The sequence below is a fragment of the Nuphar pumila genome, chromosome 7 (assembly GCF_984573655.1).
Source record: "Nuphar pumila chromosome 7, dmNupPumi1.hap1.1, whole genome shotgun sequence".
NCBI classification, from domain to species: domain Eukaryota; kingdom Viridiplantae; phylum Streptophyta; class Magnoliopsida; order Nymphaeales; family Nymphaeaceae; genus Nuphar; species Nuphar pumila.
This window is the reverse complement of record NC_143255.1, coordinates 32,585,909-32,603,164: the sequence shown is the minus strand read 5'-3', so window position 1 is coordinate 32,603,164 and position 17,256 is coordinate 32,585,909. Positions and strand designations below refer to the sequence as shown.

The window sequence follows — 17,256 nt, the reverse complement described above, 5'->3', positions numbered from 1 at the left end:
TGGAAAAAGTGGCATTAACATGGTCACCACCAAATATCACTGAGGACAAACTGAAAGCCGACTGTGCCTCGTTTTGCATGGTACCCTGTGTTGAGACATTACATTCAATGCGATGGAAATGGGTGTGGGGAGGTGATCTAAGGTCCACCAAATATCCAAGATACATGAGCTCTAAAAGATGTCACAGGTGCGGGAACGCAAACTCTCCTGGCGTTTACTGCAATTTGCTAGCTGTTTCATCAACTAGTTTTCAAGATATTGAGTTTTTTTTAATGGACCTAGCTTTCAATGGCATACATGGATCTGTACATGTCAGATGAGCCCTAAAAACAAAATTTAGAGCCATTGATGCTCGCGGTCAATGGCATCTACGGCACAATGAGCGCACACATAAAAGGAAAGCAAAAATTATATTTGTTTGGTGATGTTCATTGAGGGGGCGTTTGATTGTGCAGACAGCAGTGTCCATAGGTCGCTGTTGTCCACTCCCAATGCAAACATCAGACACATGTGACGCTTTGAATAAGGCATCCTGTGCATCCAGCAAGACTCCTTTTATGTCCTGCGATGTTCCACCCCACCCCCTAGAGCAGTGGTGTCCAGAATACCTGCAAGGAAAACCAAAAAAGTAAAAATATATATATTAAAGAAAAAGGAGCAGAACACTTTAGACAAAAACTCCACTTATCCAAGACACCTCTGTGCCCAATGAGTAGAGTTCAGACAGGACTGTTCTACACATTTCTGTCTGTGCAATTAAGTGCCCCTGAATGGACGGTATCCAAGGGACACCCTGAAGGGCACCCCTTACCTAGAAGGGATCTAGGGATCACTTAACTGATGGCTTATATGCCATGAACCAATCAATGACAGCATTTCATGGGTCTCAAGCAAAAGAATGGAGGCCCCACTCAAAATGCAGTTTTGTGATTGGCTGTTTCACATAAGAGATCCTCAGATAACGAATTCAGTTCCACTCATCCCCTACGTCATCTCCCATATTCATACTACTCATAAATATTATGATGCAATTTGTTTTGATCAAATCTGACCCTATAGATGGATTCAGCATAGTGGATTTAATAAGAATCAACCCTTAGATCTCATTTTTTCAACAGAAAAATATGAGTTTTTAAAATCAGACAATTGTGTATCTTGTCATCAGTTGCTTTTTTACTCACCAAAATTCCTATATACAAGTGGGGTTTCGCAGATTTAAATGTTGATCTGTGGACCACATGATCTGAGGAGTCTAACAACTTGCATCAAATGAAATCCCAAGGAGGGGTACGAAGATAGGGATGACATAGGGGACAAGCAGATCCCATTTGGATAACACAGCGCCGAAGCATACGGGTGCAGTGAACTCATTTTTCTTAAATTGAAGACCAAATGATGTAAATCGCATCTGAGTCCAACAACTTGCATCAAATGAATTCCCAAGGAGGGGTACAAAGATAGGGATGACATAGGGAACAAGCGGATCCGATAGCGCCGAAGCGTACGGGTGCAATGAACTCATTTGTCTTAACTAATCCAAGACTTCCCCCTTTAATAATGCCAATAATGTAGGCCGGGATGACAAAATTTATGGAGTATCCTCCTTTTTCTTCACAACTTTTTACAGAGCAGATCAGGTGATCTGCCAAATCAATTTCCAAAAGTGATTTGACATCCACACTGTTCGTGGCTATCAATTGTCCTCATAATGACTGTCAATGATGATGTCATCATTAAGTTTTTGGTAGGCTCTACAACTTGCATAAGGTGCCATGGGATTAATGTAGGGGTGGCAATTGGGTAGGGTCGGCTGGTTGGTGGGTCAGAATATTTCAACTCTAACACGACCCGTTTGTTAAACGGATCAGTTGTGGCAAACACAAATACGACCCATTTATTAAACAGGTAACCCGACATGACACGGTTAACCCAGTTAATAAACAGGTCGGGTCGATGCGACTACACGACACGGTGACCCGTTTATTAAATGGGTCGACCCGATAACATAGACACGATAACCGCACAGGCGCACACCACCACTGGAGAGGAGAGGTCTCGGGTTGCGGGTTGACGGGTTCATGTAAACGGGTTGACCCGACCCGTTAGGAATTAGGGTTAAATAAGTTAATTATATATATATATATAAATGGGTTGCGGGTTGACGGGTTTATGTAAACGGGTTGACCCGCCTGCCTAACCCGTTTATTAAACGGGTCAAACGGGTTGGCGGGTTGGCATACCCTTAATACGAATATGACCCGTTTAATAAACGGGTTAGGAGGGTCGACCTGTTTACGACACAAACCCGTTTAAGCCAAACCCTAACCAGGCTAAGAAGCGGGTTGGCGGGTCGGGTCAGATTTTGCCACCCCTAGATTAAAGCAATGGTTTCAGATCATTTTTTTAAAGTGATTTGGCAGATCATTTAATCTGCTCTAGGATAGTCATTACGTACACATTTTTCAGTATATTCTTGAAACATATTTAGTGGTCCTTGAAGAGAAAATTAACCCACGAACGAAAGAAGATGCCAAAAAAAGAAAAAACAAAAACGAATAAGAAAAAAATTAACTTGTCTACACAGCTTGCAGTTGTGTGTTTTTACATAGATCTTGGATTCTCTCTTCCTCTATAAGAACCTACCACCTCATCTGCTCTGTACTTCTTCCCCTCAATTCATTTTCTTCTGGTTCATACATAACCTTCTACCATGACTCACAAATTCTCTCCATCTCCTAGGCTTAACCCTCCCATTGTCCTCCTAGTCATATTTACTTTCTTGGCCATTTCATGCTTATCATATGCCAAGGAGGAACACCCATCCACCACTTCCCTGATCAAATCCTCGTGTGAGTATGCTGCCGACCCAAACTCCTGCTTCTCAACACTTTGGAAGGTCTCGGCAAACCGCAACCCCAAGACCAAAGCCGATCTGATCGATCTGTTAGCCCGTTCGATCGAGAGATCGATCGATCGTTCTCGTGCTTGGATTCCAAGATTTCGTCTTGGAAGGGAGATGAGCTTAAGAGAGGAGGTTATAACCATAGACTGTGCTCACTTCCTCGAGGATAGCTTGGAGGCAGTGCAAGAGGTGAGCAAGAACTTAAGATGGCTAGGTGGGGAGGGGAGAGAGGCCTACTCCAAGGGGAGGTACGTGAACATGTTGCTCAGTGCTGTGAAGACAAACCACCTGACTTGCTTGGAGGAGAGTGATGAGGTTGGTACGAGTTTTAGTTACTACATGAGGCAGAGGTTGGATGGCACGGTGAGGCTTGTGAGCTCTGGCTTGGCCGTGGTAAAGAAGCTGACAGAGGAGGCTAAGGGTGTGTTAAACCAGCCCTATGGTAACAGTGATGATGCCCATGTTTCTGGTCGCATTTTAAATGAGGTCAGTAAGCCCGAATTTCCATAGAACAACACATGGCGTTTGTCCTGGACTTGCCAGCCGCCGCACCCCTACAGGGTGCGAATCGGAGCATTAATTCTGTGCAGACGCTTTATAAAGCGTTGCATAGGACGCGCTTTGTCCTGTCCTGAACGCCGCACGCCCTGTGCATCAAAGGCAGGATAGTGCGCAGGAAGGGAGACCGGTCGGTCGGTCCCTGCATATAAAACACACCCTAAGTTTTCATGTATGTGAGCATGTCTGTTTTTTCGCTGAAGGATATAGGTGCAAGTGCATGTGCAAAACTGCACTTGACCAAAGTGAGCTATGAGGGTCAAGTGCAATGGCATTGCACACTTTTAGTATACTGTCAATACCTGATCACCCATCATCTTTGAGATACAGCCTGTGATCTGTGGGGCCCATCAACAGGCGGTAGGTGATCAGTTGCACATGCACAGCATACCAAAAGCGTCTTTGCACTTGATCGGCTGGGTGGCAGTATGGTGCAGCTGCAACGTGATTTCCCTGATTTGGCCTCGTTACGTGTATCTGTGTGTATTTGGTGAGAGAGAAAGAGCAAAGACTTTATAAATGGATATAGATAAGGGTCTGATTGATTGCTTGTTAAAGCTGAACAGAAGTTTTTTCACAACAACAACAAATGTACTTGTTCAGCATTCTATTGGACAAGGACACGTGTTCATTGTGTTTGGTGTTTAATTGCTTGGTGTGCAGACAACTTGGATACATAAGGATAATGGGTTGGATAGCTTTATTTTGAATCATACGGTCCAATTCACCCCCACCATACGGGTGTTTTAACATGTTTATTATGGACATTGTTATCAAAAAATGTGCTTTGAGGCGCGGCCCTCTGTGCCTCAAGGCGCAAGCCTGAAACAAAAAAAAACAAATTTTTACAATAAGAATTTTGAGACATGATCAACAAGATTTTTGTAGGTTAATCTCACATATTTTCAATTATTTCATTTATGTAATCAGTTTCTTACTATATTACTATATTTTAACTTTTGTTTGTTAATCTCGTATATTTTTCAGTTATTTTAGTTATGTAATATTAGTTTCTTAATATATTTTAACTTTTGTTGGTTAATCTCATATATTTTTCAGTTATGTAATCAGTTTTTTAGTTACTTTTATATGTTAATCTCATATTTTTTATAATAATCTCATATATTTTAACTTTTATAGGTTAATCTCGTATGTTTTTCAGTTATTTGAGTTATATAATCAGTTTTTTAGTATATTTTAACTTTTGTTGGTTAATCTCATATATTTTTCAGTTATGTAATCAGTTTTTAGTTACTTTTATATGTAAATCTCATGTTTTTTAGAATAATCTCATATATTTTAACTTTTGTAGGTTAATCTCACTTATTTCAATTATGTAATCAGTTTCTTAGTATATTTTAACTTTTGTTGGTTAATCTCATATATTTTCCAGTTATGTAATCAGTTTTTTAGTTACTTTTATATATTAATCTCATATTTTTTAGAATAATCTCATATATTTTAACTTATGTTGGTTAATCTCATATATTTTTTAGTTATTTCAATCAGTTTCTTAGTATATTTTATTTTTTGTTGGTTAGTCTCATATATTTTCCATTTATGTAATCATTTTTTTAGTTACTTTTATATGTTAATCTCATATTTTTTAGAATAATTTGATATATTTTAACTTTTATAGGTTAATCTCATATATTTTTCAGTTATTTTAGTTATGTAATCAGTTTCTTAGTATATTTTAACTTTTGTTGGTTAATATCATATATTTTTTAGTTATATAATTAGTTTTTTAGTTACTTTTATATGTTAATCTCATATTTTTTAGAATAATCTCATATATTTTAACTTTTGTAGGTTAATCTCATATATTTTTCAGTTATGTAATCGGTTTCATAGTATATTTTATCTTTTGTTGGTTAATCTCATTTATTTTTCTATTATGTAATCATTTTTTTAGTTACTTTTATATGTTAATTTCATATTTTTTAGAATAATCTCATATATTTTAACTTTTGTAGGTTAATCTCATATATTTTTTAGTTATTTCAGTTATGTAATCAGTTTCTTAGTATATTTTAACTTTTTTTTGTTAATCTCATATTTTTTTAGTTATCTTTACTTTTATATGTTAGTACTTATTTAAGATTTTTTATTTTTTATTGGTTGTTATTTCATCAATAAAGCATTTCTTTATTTTTTTAGATTTTTAGATTTTTTTTTAAAGTTTTTTAAAAAATTATTTGAGGCTTACACTTTACGTCTCGCCTTGACTTTTGGTGGAGCGCCTCGCTACGCCTCAATGCTTTTCACAACACTGATTATGGATTTTAGCTTCAAATATAGATTTCAGGTTAGATCCAAATACCAAAAAATGTTTAAAATTTTGGGTAATTTAAAAAAAATAAGAATTGACATTTTTTATATATAAATGCTTTAATCGGTATCATATTGAATCTAATTATAAAAATTTATCAAAAAAGTATGGATCTTAGCCCCAGATATGGATCTCAAACTGAATCCAAGTATCAAAAAATATGTAACTTTTGGGTAATTTGAAAGAAAAAAAATCATATTGTTTGATATTCCAATGCAAAAACCATAAAACCCTAAGCTACAAGAAAAATAAGTGATAAAATTAAAGAAAAAATAAACCATAAAACCTTAAACTGTAAGAAAAATAAACCATATAAAACCTTAAACTGTAAAAAAAATAAACCATAAATAAAAAAAGCATAAAATAAACTATAAAATAATCCATTAAAAAATATGCAAAAACCCTAGATTTGAACCCTAAAATCAGTCAAATTCCATTAGAAATAGCCAAAGCCTAATTTTATACCTACTTTTAACTTTAATCTGAACAAAAACGCATGTCATTCACAATCAAACCTTAAAATGCATCAAAAACACAAATAATTCAAAATCCTCAATGTTTAGCCCTAAAATTGTTCTTCATCACCACCTTCATTTTATGGTTTACATTTCTGATTCCCCTTACCCACATACAGAGAGAGAGAGAGAGTGGGGGCATACCCTCCCCTCTTGAGTTTGTTATTTTTTTGCTGTGAATAACGTCTCTGTCTTCTCTGTTCCAGGCGGGGTGTTATGCCGTTTCGGCGTACCAGGGATGCAGGGGCGCACGTTCCTCGTCCCCTGTTTGAATGCGGGCGCATCCCACGCGTCAGTGGCATCCTCCGCATTCAAACACACCCTAATAGGACAAGCAGTTCTTGTCCACGCCATGCTGATATTTCTAATAGTATACCTCAACAGTTTACGGTTTTAACACCGGAGAATCATCAACAATAAAAAAACAAAGAAAGAGCTCGCCATTGCCCCTAGTTTCTTTTGTGACGGTTTCTGTTTAGCCCTTTGTATCTTTTAATGCCCGTTTGCATGTCACGAAAACTATTCCCATGAGGGGTTGGCCCGATTTATTTACCGTGGAAGGACACTCTGCATAGATTGCAGCATCGAGTACCCGTCCACATTACACTAATGCGAACCAGGATCAGGTGCCATCAGATGGCACAGTTTGAGTGTGTCTATGCACCTGGCTGCCCTCAACTGGCATACTCAAAGTGTGTCATGTAATGGCACCTTGTTAAGTTTGTCTTTCCTTGTGCAACCTGAGCTGCTTTCCTTTTCTCTTTTTTGGAAAGATTAGCTTTCCTTTTCTTTATGCTTATCGGCTCTTATGGCTGGGCTATATTAAGCCCTTTGTATTTGTTGTTCTTCATATGAAAAAGGATTCTCTCTGGTTGTACCGTGGATGTAAGCCATACTGGCTGAACCACGTAAAGTCTTCTTCTTTGCTTCTTTGCTGTGTTCTTTTATTTTACATGGTATCAAAGCTCTCAGGATTCCTGCATGTTTGGGTGATCTGCTACTATTCCAGATCATCATTGTGGAGACTTTCAGTGTTCGGATTTGATAGCCGACACCTTCCAGCATCCGGATATGATAGCAGACACTTCTGCGGGTTTTTTTTTGTTGATTGTTGATGCCTTCCTGCACCCAGATCTGATTACAGGTTGCTGAATGAGAGAAGGCAGTCACACTTCTTTTGTGTTTCAAAAGATCTCTGCAGATTTCTGATTGATGCTTCCAGCCAGAGTAGCTGCTGCATTCCCTGTTTGTGTTTGCCTCTTCGGAGTTCGCTGCTGCATATCCAAGAATAGTCGCCTGTGTTTTTTTGCTACCAGTATTGTCCGAATAGTGTGTTCATATTGCTGGAATTTATCAGATCAGTTAGAAGGGCTGAAGCTTGTCAGATTAGTTAGAGGGATTGTCATTCTTGTTATCATGGCGGATCGACACTATGAAAATCCTAGTCAGTCTTCATCCAGCACAACTGTTTTTGTGCACGAACAGGTCAGCCCTAGCTCCAAAATCACTTCTATATTATTGAATGGGACAAACTACATTGCTTGGTCTAAAGCCGTTTCACTCTATTTGAGTGGCAAATCTAAACTTGGCTTTATAAACGGGAAGATCACTAATCCTGGTACCTTAGATTCAAAATATGATGAATGGAAATCCAATAATGACTTAGTTATGTCATGGTTACTTAACTCTATGGAACCAAAAATTGCTGAAGGTTTTTTGTTTCTTAATACTGCTGAAGATGTTTGGCGGTCAGCTAGTGAATTGTATGGAGAACAATATAATATTGCCTGAATATATCAATTATCTCAAGACATACATGATTTAAAAAAGGGTGATCTTCCTCTTAGTGAGTACTTTAGTAAAATGCGTATGAAGTGGGATGAATTGGACTCCTATTCTCCCACTATCACTGATCTTAGGCTTCTCCATAAAGCCAAAGAGCAAGAACGCATTTTTCAATTACTCGCTGGCCTTGGATCTGATTTTGAACAAATGAGAAGCCAGATCCTTATGAATTCTGAGCTTCCTTCATTAAACTTTGTCTTTGCTACTCTTATGAGAGAAGAATCAAGAAGGAAGGTTATGAACCATGTCAGCAGGATTGAAACTTCTGATAAAACTGCCTTCAGTGTAAAACAGAAGCCTTGAAAACTCTTGATGATCGTGGAAAGGCTAAAAACAAGAAATGGTTTTGCACTCATTGCAAAAAAAAGGGACACTCTCGTGAGAGATGTTGGGTTCTTCATGGTCGACCTGGCACTGAAAAGCAAAAACTGGTGCATGCTGCTATAGAACAAAGATCTGATAACACTCGGTCTTTAAACAAGATCTTTGATATTCTCCAATCTCTAAAAGATGGTCAGACCGGAACTGCTTTCTCCCATTCTGCCATAAGCTCTACAAATAAAGGTATGCCTTCTAACTCTTATGACACCTGGATAATTGATAGTGGAGCTTCATAACATATTGCAAAAAATGTTTCTCTTCTTGAAGATTTCAGTTATGATCATGGAAAGAGACTTGTTACTGTTGCCAATGGAAAAGTCATTCAAGTGGAAGGGATTGGAAAAATCCACTTTTTTAACAATCAGACTATTTCCAAAGTTCTTTACATTCCTCAGTTTACATCAAACTTGTTGTCTGTTGCCAGAATAGTTGAAGACTTCGATTGTACTGTCACCTTTTCTTCAACTAATGTTTTATTTCAGAACCGCAAGACGAGGAGGACGATTGGTGAAGGAAAAAAAGTTCATGGGCTTTATATTCTTGAGCAAAACTGTAGAGCGTTCATGTCAAGGGGAGAAGAGAGTAAATTATGGCATCTTCGTCTTGGACATCCATCCAATTATGCTCTTGAAAGCTTATTTTTTGGTTATAAGTTTGATTGCAATAATTGTGATATTTGTAGACTTGCAAAATTATCACGTCGTCCTTTTTCTACTTTAGAGACTGTTTCTTCTTGCATGTTTGAATTGATTCATTCTGATGTGTGGGGACCAGCCCCTATTGATTCATATTCTGGTTTTCGATACTACGTCACTTTTATAGATGATTTCTCCAAACTTACTTGGATTTTCTTGTTGAAAACCAAAAATGAAGTGCTTTCTAAATTCAGGGAGTTTTACAGGTTTGTTGAGACTCAATATGGGGCCAAGATTAAAGCTATTCGGTCTGATAATGGAACTGAATTTAAAAATCAGTTCTTTGAGTTTTTTGCAAAAGAAAATGGTATTGACCATCAATTTTCTTGTGTTGGGACACCTCAACAAAATGGAGTCGCCGAACGGAAAAATAGGCATTTGTTGGAAAAAACTCGAGCCTTACTTTTTCAAATGAATGTTCCTAAATACTACTGGAGTGATGTTGTTCTTACTGCATGTTATCTAATCAACAGGATCCCTAGTAAACGTCTTAATGGAAAATCTCCGATGGAAATTCTCAAAGGAAGGAAATTGAGTCTTAGTCATCTTAAGACTTTTGGTTGTTCTGTGTTTGTATCCACCAGCCCATATGAAAAGGACAAATTGACTCCTCGTGCTATTAAGTGCATGTTTTTAGGATATTCTTCGTCCAAGAAAGGATATAAATGCTATGATGTTACTCATAGTCGTTTATATATCTCTAGAGATGTTAGTTTTGATGAAGTTTCTCCCTATTTTTCAGAAAACTTTGATGAAACCAAAAATCTTCATCAGGGGGAGAAAAATATATTTGATTCTATTGTCCTTCCTAATGTTAGCTCTTTTGATGATGTGATATCTGTTGAAGCTAGCAACACTGAAGCTATAACTCATACTCAGCCAAGTGATATCCAAGCCACCCAGCCAAGTGACTCATTAAATCAGTCAGAGGAGCAATCTATAAGAAGATCTGAGAGGACTATTAGGCCACCAAGCTATCTTAGAGATTTTGTCACTTACATGACAACTGAGCATCCTATTGAAAAATGCATTGGCTACAACAATCTCTCAAAAAGGTATGTTGCTTTTCTTAGTTCTATTGTGCAAGAACCTAGCACTTTTAATGAGGCAAAAAGTCAAGATGTTTGGATTAAAGCTATGATGGAAGAATTATATGCCTTGAATAAAAATGAAACTTGGGAAATCGGCAAGCTACCCAAAGATAAAAAGGCTGTAGGATGTCGATGGGTATATAAAACAAAATATAAGAGTGATGGTACTATAGAGCGCTTTAAGGCTCGCCTTGTAGCCAAGGGATTTACTCAAACTTATGGTGTTGATTATGAAGAAATGTTTGCCCCAGTGGCTAAAATGAATAGTCTTCGGATTCTTTTGTCTGTGGCTTGCAATTATAATTGGAAAATGTTTCGGCTTGATGTTAAAAATGTTTTTCTTCAAGGAGATCTAGAAGAAGAAGTTTATATGCAGTTACCTCCTAGACACCCCCAAGAAGGAAATCCAGAACTTGCTTGCAAATTAAAAAAGGCTATCTATGGGTTAAAACAATCTCCACGAGCTTGGTATCTTAAACTCAGTCTTGCTCTTGAGAAAAAAGGTTTCAAAAGGTGTATTTCTGATAATTCTCTCTTTGTTCTTAAAAATCGTCACAATCTCACTGTTGTATTGGTATATGTTGATGATATTATAATAACAGGAAATGATGAGGATGAAATTCTCAATACCAAGAGGTACCTTCATGAAGCCTTTGATATTAAAGACTTAGGAAAATTGAGCTACTTTCTTGGAATAGAAGTTGCCTACTCAAAAAAGGGAATCTTTCTATCTCAAAGAAAATATGCCTTGGATCTTCTCAAAGAAACAGGTAAAACTGGATCTAAGCCTGCCAATACTCCTATTGAGACTAATGTTAGGTTTGATACTGATGAAGAAAGTCTTTCAAAAAGAGATGTTGAACAATTTCAGAGGCTGGTAGGAAAGCTTATATATCTTACTATGACAAGACCTGATCTTGCTTATGTTGTCAGCGTTATTAGCCAATACATGCATGATCCAAAGCCATGCCATGTCAACGCTATTGATCGTATTCTCAGATACATCAAAAGTAGTCATGGGCAAGGTATCCTCTATACCAAAAATAACCATCATAAAATTGAAGGCTATTCTGATGCCGACTGGGCAGGATCTTCAGACAGAAAGTCTACCACAGGATATTGTATTTTTGTTGGAGGAAATATTACTTGTTTGAAAAGCAAAAAACAAAACACGGTTTCAAGATCCAGCGCTGAGTCCGAATATCGTGCAATGGCCTCTACTACTTGTGAATTGATATGGACCAAGTCTCTTCTCACTGAATTAGGAGTTAGCATTGAATTGTCAATAAATATGTATTGTGATAACAAGTCTGCTATTCATATTGTTGCCAATCCAGTTTTTCATGAAAGAACGAAGCACATCGAGATTGACTGCCACTACATTAGAGAAAAAATTCAAAAAGGAGAAATATGTACTCCATTTACCAAGAGTCAAGATCAGCTTGCCGATGCTCTCACTAAGGGATTAAGTTGTGCTCAATTTAAAATCATTTTGAACAAGTGGGGTTGTTTTGATATACATTCCCCACTTGAGGGGGAGTGTTAAGTTTGTCTTTCCTTGTGCAACCTGAGCTGCTTTCCTTTTCTCTTTTTTGGAAAGATTAGCTTTCCTTTTCTTTATGCTTATCGCCTCTTATGGCTGGGCTATATTAAGCCCTTTGTATTTTTTGTTCTTCATATGAAAAAAGATTCTCTCTGGTTGTACCGTGGATGTAAGTCATACTGGCTGAACCACGTAAAGTCTTCTTCTTTGCTTCTTTGCTGTGTTCTTTTATTTTACACACCTGATGCTGGCTCCACCAACGCACCCTTAGAATATGATTAGAAGTGCTGAGGTAGGAGGGGCAGTACGCTGGGCCGCTCTTTATTAGGGAAGCTCTTTGCTTAATGCACAATTTTTGTGCAATCATATTGCACCCGATTCTCTCTTCCACTAAGTGGCTCCACCTGATTGGGTTCTGCTTCCCTGATGTAGTCTTGGGCTCTGTTTGGGAGTTCATGACGGAGTGGTGACTAGGGGTGGCAATCGGGTCGGGTTGGCGGGTTGACGGCTCAGCATACCTCAACATGAACACGACCCGTTTATTAAACGGGTCGGATGTGCCAAACACGAACACGGCCCATTTATTAAACGGGTTAACCGTGTTGTGTCAGGTAATTACCCCGTTTAATAAAAGGGGTCTCGGCCAGAGATTCCGCCGCCGCGCTCTGCATGAGCCTCGCAACCGCCTTCGATGTCGGTCCCTCCGTCCGCCTCTCGTACCGCCCCAACGACCCCTCCAACGCCTTCCACTTCGTCGTCAAGACCGACATCGGCCCCTTCTACTCCCACGCTACCTCCCCGCTCTCCATGAGCGCCGAGTTCGACCTCCTCCGCGACGGCCGCGACCCCAAGTTCTTTGTTTAGTTCAACCCCCGGGCCGACAAATTCTCTATCAAGAAGACGGCCAGATCGTCGTCGATCGGATTCTTCGATGATGTCGGTGCCTTCTTTGATCGAAAAACGGGCGAGGGTTTGGAGGTAAACGGTCTCTTGGAGGAGAACAACGGCGGAGGATCGGTCGATCGTCTCCGGCTAGGGTTCTGCGAGAACGGAGGAGTGGTCGCGGCCGAGCAGCGCGATGGATCGGCGGTGGCATCAGGATTGTTTGCTGCCGTGATCAACGACCTATTCTCTAGTGTCGAGATCTGCGCGAGGAGCGCCTTTTCGGTGAGAAAGCACGTCGTTGTCAGCTTCGGGTGGGGGATTAGGGTTCCAACGGGGGGCTCTCATCGGCCGAAATCTCCCTCAAGAACCTGCCGGTCTTGGTGATGGGACCTGATTACCATAATAGGATTCGTGTTCGTGTATTTGGTAGGACTCGGGTTGCGGGTTGATGGGTTCATGTAAACGGGTTGACCGGCCCGCCTAACCCGTTTATTAAACTGGTCAAACGGGTTGGCATACCCCTAACACGAACACGACCCGTTTAATAAACGGGTTAGGCGGGTCGACCCGTTTATGACACGAACCCATTTAATCTAAACCCTAACCCGGGTAAGAAGCGGGTTGGCGGGTCAGGTCAGATTTTGCCACCCCTAGTGGTGACCAGGATTCAAGGACTCCCCCTTCCATCTCCATTGCTTGGTTTCCCGATTTTGGGAGAGAAATCAAGAGGGTGAAGCAGTAGAAATCGGCTGATTCCGACATCCACGCAATGACGTTGTTGCGAAATACACTGATTCGTGTCCCATGTTGTCACCAACCACGCTGCCTGTCACAGACTCCCAAACAGACCCTCACTGTCGACTGAGTCAATGCCTAGCTTAGTGATTTTAGTAGGAAAATTATACTAAATTAAATTGGAGAAATGCTATGGCGACCCACGAGGGCATGCCTAAGATCCACATCTAGGGCTCTGAATGGGTCAGGTATAGGACCCATCATGGTGCGCCCAAACCAACCCAAATAATAAGCACCCAGTTTTGGGTTATGTGGGGTCGAAAAGTAGAACCCCACACCCAGCTCACAAAATTCAAAGGGTATTTTTTAAATTTTTTGTTGGCCTTATTTTTTTCTCGTTTTGCCCATACTTGAATATCTAGGTTCTGGTTGTCTCAGGTACCTCAGACAAACCCAATCCATTGACAGCCCTACAAGTCAATTAGGTCCACTGACCCATCTTAAGTCAAATCTCAGATTTTAATCAATTTGGATAAGGTCTGGCTTGGCCTAGATCCAATTTAGATCAAATATGGGCTCATTGGACCCGAATTGTCACGCATAGAATGTGACGAACAGACTGAACCCCTGAACCAGCTGTACTCATCGTTTTATGCATTAATTTAATTAATTATGGGTGGAGAGAGAGAGAGGGTCATTTTCAGTTATCGATTCAATCCATCTCGACTATGTTACAATGACACGCCATTTTTTGTGGCATGTCCATGGTGACACGAGCGGACACGTTCAGACACGTGCACACTGACACTAACACTAACACGTACTGTTTATATTTTAATATTTTTTTAAATTTTAAGTATTATTTCAATAAAATATATTTTTTAATATTGAAATATCCATAATTGGTTTTCTATTGATTAAAAATTTAAAAAAAAAAGTGTTAGCGTCGGTGTGTCTTTGTGGCATAGTGTCTCCATGAAGAGTAGGAGTCAGAGCAAAATGATCATTTGATTCCTGAACGAACAGAAGAGGAGCGAGGAGGGGATCATAGAAGAAATGGTGTCAGATTTGTTGGAACTGCAAGAAGGTTTTCCGGAATGGTTGTCACATGAAGACCGAAAGTTTTTCCAATCAGAACTTAATATAACAGCAGATCTGATAGTGGCTGAAGATGGAAGTGGGAACTACAGCACCATCCAAGAAGCTGTTGATGCAGCTCCATCAAAAACCACAAGATTCGTGATTTACATCAAAGCAGGAACCTATGATGAAGTTGTCACCTTGAACTCGAGCAGGAAAAATATCACGTTCGTGGGCGATGGGATCGATCAGACCATACTCACAGGAAACAACTATAACACCGCCAACATGTCTACATTTTATACATGCACTCTCTGTAAGTTTCTTCATCCCCTCTCATCATCATCTTGGTCCACTAATTAAGCTGTCATCAGCAATGGGACCTGCAAGAGGGCAAATGGGATTGGTTGCATTTAACATTAGCTGCATTCAAACTTATTAAAATGATTAAAATATTTTTAAAAGATTGGTATTTTTTTAAGTATTTGTTTTTTTTGTTAGTCCAAACTGAAAAAATGATGAAAAGTCTATAAAAAACTAATCATTTTGATTAGGTTAATGTTATATAAACTATATATATTATATTCATATTATATGCAGCGATCAGCTTGACAACCACCGATCTTCACATTTCTCGAGATGGGTGTGGTGTCTATCTTGAGAAATTGTTGAGATGAATGGTCATCAACAACAGTGCTACATAAAAAAATCACCACATATGAACACAAAGTAAAAAGTACAAAAAATCACCACATATGTTCAAATTCCATGGGCGTCACCTACCTGCGTAAGCTGAAGCTTGGCGACTCTTTGGGGTCCAGGGGTAAGCTCTTGGAGTTTTATGCCGACATTAACAAAGACCAGCGCGCCTAGATCTCTACACCTGAGGCAGTTTCTTCAGTAAAACAAAAACAAAAAAGTAAGGTGCCAGCTGTTATTGATGATAGTATGACATGACTGGAGAGAGGAGACATCAGGCTGGCCCGAGTCAATCTGGTATAGGTGACCCGCCCATTAACCTGATATCTAATAAAGCCCCAGTTTGTCCTGAAACACGAAAAACAAAATCCATTTCACCGTCCCTCCAAAATCCTAATCCCACTTTACTCTCCAAAACCCTTTGGAAACTGCTGTCCGGTTTCTCAAACAGAAAAATATATATGAAAACTGAACATATTACGCTCCATTTCTTGTTTTGCTCCATTCTGCCCTATAAGTTTTAAGTATTTTATGTTAGATTTGAACCGTTAGATGTCTTTAGCATGATCCATTTAGTGAGAATTGACACCTTGATCATGTTTTTTCAACAAAAATACACGTTTTTATGAGCCGGGAAAAGCTGGTACTTTCATAGCTATTGATTTTGCACGTCAGATTCTGGTGATCCAAAAGCCCGTTCTTACTAAACAAAACCTATAGATCACATCTACGGTGTTAGACGTGCAAAAAAATACTTTAAACTAAGATTTTTGAATGAGCCTAATGAGATTTAACGAAAAAAGAGACCAAAGGAACCCTATATATATATATATAGTCTATTCATGTAGCTTCTTAATTAAAGTGTAGTTTGATGGGTGAAGGTGTAGGAGCATCAGGGTTCATTGGTCGTGATCTGACAGTGGAGAACACTGCCGGCGCAGAGAATCACCAAGCAACAGCACTTCGTGTGAGCAAGGATCTAGGTGCATTCTACAAGGTCAAGGCCACCGGCTACCAAGACACCCTCTACCTGCACAGCTATCGGCAGTATCTCAGGGAATGCGAAATATATGGGACCGTCGACTTTATCTTCGGCAATGCAGCTGCGGTCATCCAGAATTGCTCCATCTACGTGAGGAAGCCACTGCAAGGCCAGTTTAACTCGATAACAGCTCAGAAGAGGGATGAAGATACCGAAGACACCGGTTACGTCTTTCAGAATTGCTCAATAAACGCGACGGAGGAGCTGATCCCGGTCTTGGATGAGTACAACACGTACCTAGGCCGCCCGTGGCGCAACTACTCAAGAGTCATCTACCTTCTGTCCGAATTAAGTGAGGTTGTCAGCGCTGTTGGCTGGACTGTATGGAATAGCTCCACAACCACCGACACACTGTACTATGCTGAGTACAACAACACGGGTGAGGGTGCGAACACGAGCGGAAGGGTGTCATGGGCAATCACCAACATGACCTATGAAGAGGCCTCAGAGTTCAGTGTGAGTCAGTTCCTCGAGTATGATAAAGACTGGGTACAGGCCACGGGCTTCCCCGTGGAAACAGAAGTTTGAGCTGCTGCTGCTGCTGCTAGGTCCATGTGTGGAAACTTTTTTTTTAAGTGCTGAAATGTAGGTTTATGTAGCAACTTCTGGCTGTGTGCCATATAGTTCCTTATCTTGTCTACAAAATGCCTCTCTATCTAGGTGGACTTTAATCAGTATGCCCTGGTGTCCTATCATGTATTTGATCATGGTAATTATAATAAAAGCATATCTGTGGTTTGTTTGGATGGCACTCAATGATGCTATTTTTCGTCAAACTCCGATTCTCCTTAATAATCTTGTCCATAAAATTTTGGTTGATGTATATGTGATTCTAAGTATGCATCTTAAAGACCTCTCCTTCCCTCTAATCAACGTTCACTCATCGGTGGTTCCTTCTAATCCAATAGATCCTGGTTGAGCTTGGTTTTGTTGTCTGTTGTTATCTGTATGTA

General features: G+C 39.6%; 1 protein-coding gene across 1 annotated transcript; it reads left to right on the top strand.

The window, feature by feature from the left end:
• Window positions 1-2,666: 2,666 nt before the first annotated feature.
• LOC149831808 (pectinesterase-like) lies at window positions 2,667-17,051 on the top strand. Its single transcript, XM_090014155.1, has 3 exons — window positions 2,667-3,388; window positions 14,509-14,878; window positions 16,143-17,051. Exons 1-3 carry the CDS (start codon window positions 2,711-2,713, stop codon window positions 16,829-16,831), a joined length of 1,737 nt encoding a protein of 578 aa, XP_089870281.1. The 5' UTR covers window positions 2,667-2,710; the 3' UTR covers window positions 16,832-17,051.
• Window positions 17,052-17,256: the final 205 nt, after the last annotated feature.